At 33.3% G+C, this 6,653-nt stretch overlaps 1 protein-coding gene across 2 annotated transcripts; it reads left to right on the top strand.

The window, feature by feature from the left end:
- Positions 1 to 571: 571 nt before the first annotated feature.
- LOC131652335 (casein kinase II subunit beta-1-like) lies at positions 572 to 4,118 on the top strand. 2 transcript variants are annotated; one of them, XM_058922175.1, is made up of 6 exons: positions 572 to 1,004; positions 2,070 to 2,288; positions 2,718 to 2,827; positions 2,919 to 3,084; positions 3,493 to 3,637; positions 3,741 to 4,118. In XM_058922175.1, the coding sequence occupies exons 1-5, from the start codon at positions 779 to 781 to the stop codon at positions 3,621 to 3,623; spliced, it is 852 nt and encodes a 283-aa protein (XP_058778158.1). In that variant the 5' UTR covers positions 572 to 778; the 3' UTR covers positions 3,624 to 3,637; positions 3,741 to 4,118. The 2 variants fall into 2 exon arrangements, with proteins under 2 accessions (XP_058778158.1, XP_058778157.1); XM_058922174.1 differs by having other exon boundaries at positions 2,055 to 2,288.
- Positions 4,119 to 6,653: the final 2,535 nt, after the last annotated feature.

Genomic DNA, 6,653 nt, shown 5'->3' with positions numbered 1-6,653 from the left:
TATATATATATATTGTCTATATCAATTTTCTTATATTAAATTATTGAAAAAAAACGGTTTACTTAGTTAAAATTTATGAGCAATTAATCATTTATTTTGAGATTAAAGAGATGAATGTACTTTTTAAATAAAAATTTATTTTTAATTAAAAAATATCAAATATATCATTTATTTAATAAATTTATTACATGGACTTTTGTTTATATAATATGCTTTTTATTTTTTATTCAAGTATAGTGTAGTGTGAATTCTTTCTAGTGCAATTTTAATTGGATTTTGTCGCATTTAAATTTCATCTCTCAAAACTCAATCTCTTGACATTTCACTTAATTATTAATGTCACAAAAGAGCATACAAACATGTATAAATTCGTATAAATAAAAAATTATATCAACTAAACTTCCAGATACTTTTTTGACGGCCTAATCTTCAAATAATTAGTCTACTCAGAAAAAAAATGTTTAAACAAAAAAAATAAAATGAAAGCGATAAAACCGAAAAAGCTTAAAATAAAAATATCTTACCCGAAACAAAAGCACTAAATGTAGAAAAATAATAAAAAATAATAAAATTTGTCAGGAATAGAATAGAAAGGAGGTGGAATCATTGTTCATCTTTTGCGTGTCTGTAAATCGAAATTGCAATTTCCATTTTTCAAAATAAAAAAAAATCTGAAAAACTCAAAACCCTAGCTTCTTCCATCTTCATCATCATCGTTATTATGATAATTGATTAACACAGACACCATAAGAATCAAATACAATAAGAAATTGTTATTATGTACAGAGGAGGCGTTGGATCCAAAGCCGAGGTTGCTTCCGTTGATCGGAAACGAATCAACGACGTCCTCGATAAACAACTCGAACGATCCTCGCCGTCCACTTCCAGAACCATCAACGGTAAAGATAGGTCCTCCTCTTCCTCTCTCTTAACCGCCGCTAAGGATCATAGGGACCCTCGCCCCGGTTCCGCCGTTATTCCGAAAAATCCAAACGCTTCCGATGGTGAGTTTTCGATCTGATCTCGTTTTTTCAATGCTAGTTATTTTAATTCATTTTCGTTCAATTATCATTATGCTTAACCGTTTTATTTTATTTATTTATTTTTTCGCTTTTAATTCTATATACTTGGATAGTAATGATAATAATATTACTTTGCTTTAGGTGTTTTTTTTTCCAAAAAATTTATTCCTGCTAACAACTACTAGTAGCTTTAGTTTTCACTATCATGTACTATTCTATAAGATTAGCTTAGGATTCCAATTCATATTCCTGTTTTTTAATTTACATTTTTAATTAAGGTGAAATTTAAGTTCTGAACTAATAGATTTGGACAAAAACTTTGGAGGTGAAGCTTTGTTTTTAAATAGAGATTGCATGTTATAGCGATGCTATAGCATTGCAGTGTCGGTTTCGGTTTTTGTGATTATGTTTAATTAATTAATTTTTTCAAATTATTACCGGTGTCGATATGTTAGTGTCAGTTGATGTCGAATTTCCGGTGTCTGTGTTTCATAGGTGTTTGTAAAATTTGAACAAATTGCTATTGTTTAGTGTTTCGATATTTAGTACAAAATGTTGTCTAATAGTGACTAATGCGATGCTGCTGATGCACTGCATAGTAGAATTTGAATAAACTTCTATTTTTTGTGATTTGGGATTGTATGTTATAGCTGTGCTATTGCATTATAGTGTTTGCCTCTGTAACACCGGCACCTCTGAAAAAAAGGTGTGTTGGTTTTGGTTTAAGTGATCACATTTAATTTATTCATTTTTTCAAATTACTACCGGGGTTGATGTGTTAATGTCGGTCGGTGTCGAGTTTCCGGTGTCTGTGCTTCATAGGTGTACGTAGGATTTGAACAATTTGCTACTGTTTAGCGTTTCACTATGTTGTCCAATAGTGACTATTGCGATGCTAAAGCTACAGTGCATAGTAGAATTTGAGTAAACTGCAATTTTTTGTGATTTGGGATTGGCAACATTTTGGGGTGAAGTGTGGATGTTTGATTTATCTTGGATTGTAATTGTATTAATGAGCTAACCTCTTATTAGATGCATTGGCTGCAGAGGAATCTGAAACGGATAGTGAAGAGTCTGATGTTAGTGGTTCCGATGGGGATGACACGTCTTGGATCTCATGGTTTTGCAATTTGAGAGGAAATGAATTCTTTTGTGAGGTTGATGATGATTACATCCAAGACGATTTCAATCTGTGTGGATTGAGCAGTCAAGTGCCTTATTATGATTATGCTCTTGATTTAATTTTGGATGTTGAATCCTCCCATGGTAAGCTTTGGTTAATTTTTTTGATGTCTCTAATATTAGCGGTGATAGGATTTCTTGTTGCGATTCTAATTATACTATGCAGATTACCTAAGTGATTATTCTGTATTTTGTTGTGTAAATTGGATTAATTATCTGTTTAGTGATTATTCTGTATTTTGGTGTGTAAATTGGATTGATTATCTGTTTAGTGATTATTCTGTATTTTGGTGTGTAAATTGGATTGATTATCTGTTTAGTGATTATTCTGTATTTTGTTGTGTAAATTGGATTAATTATCTGTTTAGTGATTATTCTGTATTTTGTTGTGTAAATTGGATTGATTATCTGTTTAGTGATTATTCTGTATTTTGTTGTGTAAATTGGATTGATTATCTGTTTAATGATTATTCTGTATTTTATTGTGTAAATTGGATTGATTGAAATATGTAGGTGACATGTTTACCGAGGAACAAAATGAGTTAATTGAATCAGCAGCAGAGATGCTTTATGGTATGATTCATGCCCGGTATATATTGACCAGCAAAGGAATGGCTGCCATGGTAGGATTTTTCTTTGTCTCTAATTACTGCAGTGTTATTGCTTTACTGTCAACAAGGTTGGTACTATTAATGATACTGTCATTTTTTGTAGCTGGACAAGTACAAGAATTATGACTTTGGCAGATGCCCAAGAGTTTACTGCTCTGGACAACCTTGCCTTCCAGTTGGTCAGTCCGACATTCCTAGGTCTAGCACTGTGAAGATATATTGCCCAAGATGTGAAGACATTTACTATCCTCGGTCCAAGTATCAAGGCAGTATCCTTATTTAACATTATATAACAATGATGTGTGTGTTTTAGCTTATTATGCATTGACATGTCTCAGAAATTTACTTTAGTTTCCTTAGGCATAACACCTCTTCCGTTGTTAGCTTTTATATTAATTTTATTTTTTTTTATCTCCCAATGGTGAACGGTCAATTAAGTAGTCTGTAGGTGGAGCGAAAGATCTTTCAAGGAACAGGGGGAACCATGACTCTCCCAGTTTTTTAAAATTCTTGTTAGGTATTTACATATTTCACATTTGGTATTATCAATGGAATTAGCAAAGGAATACTACACATTCACAATGCATGTATCAATTATTTTGTAATATATAATTGTGGCTTAAATTTATGGTGGCACATACATCCTGTACTTCTGAAATTCCTTGATTCTGTTATAGACATTGATGGAGCCTATTTTGGTACTACATTTCCCCACCTGTTCCTGATGACCTACGGACAACTGAAGCCACAGAAACCATCACAGAACTATGTTCCGAGAGTTTTTGGATTCAAGCTTCACAAACCATGAAGCTGAAGGTTGAAGTAAGAATTTGCCCACATCTCGTTAACTCTTTCTTACTACTGTTTGCTACATCATTAGCTTTCGAAATCAGTACATCTATATAACCTCTGTTTTCTGTTGTAGGAACGTGTCGTAAAGAACATTGAAGACATGTTGTGCAAATTCTATGTTTCAATTTTGGCTTCAAACTTCACCAAGCTTCAAGTTCAACGAGCAAGTGGTTAGGTACTTCAGTGCACTCTTAATTGGTTATAGCAAATTGTATTCTTGCTCTCAGTCGCACTTAATCTTGTTTACGATTATATCAGATAACAGATGCCTAGCTATTTTATATTGTTTTATTCCATTTCCTCCCCTCCTACATTAACAGTAGCGTTTGTTTTTGAATTTGTGGATTGGACATTGTTTGGTTCACATATTTTAATCTGATTTTATAATTCAAGTGCTATATTGTTTCTGTCCACCCAAACATCGATAATGATATAAAATTTGTAAACAATATGCCTTATGTGCTTGCTTGTATGCTTCATTATTTCTTCCCCCATTCCAAAACATTGGGTATTTTAGATATGCAAAGAAACATTTGGCATTTTTCTTGCAAATAGACCCTTAATAATAAACACTCCATTTGTATTTTATCAGAGCATTTACGATGGGGTATTTATTGATATTGGATTGAAAACTGACACATGTTAAGGGTAAGGGTACTTTGGTGCTTATGCGCATCAATGAAATGTTTTCAATATCTTTGTGCATTTACCTTGAACTACTAATGCTTTGGAATGGAATGTGTTCTCTTGATGTGGATATGATGGCTAAAATGTACCACAATTTTAGCATTTTAGGTGACCTGTTATGCACCAAATTTATTCATCGTTGGATTTATATAGGTCTTACAGCATTATGGTATTCGCTCTACACGGTTTTTTTTTACACCATCCCCCACAACCACCCCATGTGTTGGTCACACCGCCACCCACCCTCTTCTCCATCAGGTTTGCCACCACTTCCCCTCTATCCTGCTTGTCAACGAAACTCTAATTGAAAAAGACCTTATATGTAGCCACCGTCCCTTCACACCCCCTATATATTTGTATATTATTTTTTCATGTCTTCTACCTTGGTCTCATTTTTCCAATCATGTTCTTCTCCCTCTTCACCTCACACTCATATTCACTTTTCACATTATCTCTCTTCTCCATCTCACCAACACAACAGAGGTTGGCGAAGAGTCTTGCTACTCCTTTCTCCAAGTTAGCACAGTTCAGCTTCATAACAATACACCCATCATTCTTTGCTCTCAAACTCACCCTCACATTAAACTTGTTGCTTGTGTTCACCAATGACAGTGGGGAGGTTGCAGCGAGAGGACTTAGAATGTTGTCTTTAAAAGGGGAGACTTGTTGGTATAAGGTTTAGCTGCGTCAATCTAATTGACAATATGGGAGTTGGATTTGGAATCCCATAGGAGAATTTTCGTTGGTTAAATTTGATGCGCCACTCGAGGGTCCTGTCAAATCCGTTTGATATAGGGGGTTGGCTCCCTTCCTTGATCTCTCATATGATCATGTATTTTTGCAGTAGACGATGATACCATCAATGAGCATATTCAAGCTAAATGCTCTGAAACGTTATCTTTTATGGACCACGTATATTGTGTCAAATATTTCATTCAATCTAAAACAAGCCTATTCATCTTATATCTTGTGACACATGTGTGCTTAATTCTCTTTCATGTAATTTTGATAAATCCCTTCTACTTTAGGGTACCTATTTATTCCATCTAATCATATCCCGGGATCTCATGCCGAACGAGCTATAAGTCAAACGAGCATAATCTTTTATTTAGTTGCAAGTGCTAATTTTGTTTTTTCAATCAGTCTAAAGTTTAAAGATTACTTGTTGAATTCGGATTGACTATAGAACTTCCAACGAACACTCAAAGGTTTGATCGAGTATATCACAAAAATAGGGCTAGCACTAAATGAAGAATAATAAAACCATTATTTGAGGCTGACCTCCCCTTTATTAACATTAAAATTACTATTATGTGGTAAATGTTGTCACTTTTTTGAGTCAACCATATTTGCTTTAAAATACTAATATTTTAGTTAAGCCTCCGTTCGGATGAAATGTATATGGCCTCTGAGTTAGTCTAGGTAATATAATGATTTTAAAATTGTTATATTACACATTAAATGTCATCTGTCTTATAAGTCAATCATCAATACTTTAAATTTAATTGTTTGATACAAATGTTTTAAAATCGAACCCGACCGGTCGGTCGAACTGAAAATTGGAGAGGTCATTGGAGAGGCCACACCGGTCTGATTTGATTGACCAGTGAGAATTAACTAGAATCATTCAAATTTTGTAAAAATCGGTGAATCTAGAATCATTCAAATTTTGTAAAAATCGGTGAATCGACAGTTTTGAAAAATTGGCAGGTTAAATGTTTGTTATTTTTTATAGATAAAACGGCGTCGTTTTGATAGTTTTTTTAAAAAATAAAATTAAAATATAAGTATATTTTGTTTAAAACTAATTTGTAACAACTTTTTTTCCTTGAAATTAAATTTATTTGATCCCGCTTTGTTTTGTTATTTAGTTTATGTTTTTTTTAATGAAATAAAAATTTTATTGATTCAAAAAACACAGTACAAACACGACGATTGTACGATCAAACCAACAAAAGTACCACAAACAGCCTATGGCATCATCAACCTACAAAGGTGTTGTCTAGGCTTATGTTTCACCCAACATCTATATACAATAATATCAATAATTTTTGGCCTAATGTCTGTTTTAAGTGATGTTACTATAGCAAATATCATCCCGAAGATGCCAAATTGCATAAACTGGTTCAGCAAGTGCACATTTTAAAATGGCAGCCTTCGCTCTTTTACATTTACTCTTCGTAATAGCCCACTGCATTTCCACATCCCAGCTATCCGGATTATGAGAAATGTTGAGCCATCTCAAGACATATGTCCAAATTTCCTTACTTTTGCTGCATGTAAACATGAGATGTTGAAG

Source organism: Vicia villosa, linkage group LG2 (assembly GCF_029867415.1).
Source record: "Vicia villosa cultivar HV-30 ecotype Madison, WI linkage group LG2, Vvil1.0, whole genome shotgun sequence".
Taxonomy (NCBI): domain Eukaryota; kingdom Viridiplantae; phylum Streptophyta; class Magnoliopsida; order Fabales; family Fabaceae; genus Vicia; species Vicia villosa.
The sequence above is the reverse complement of the archived record's forward strand: the minus strand, read 5'-3'. Positions and strand labels throughout refer to the sequence as shown.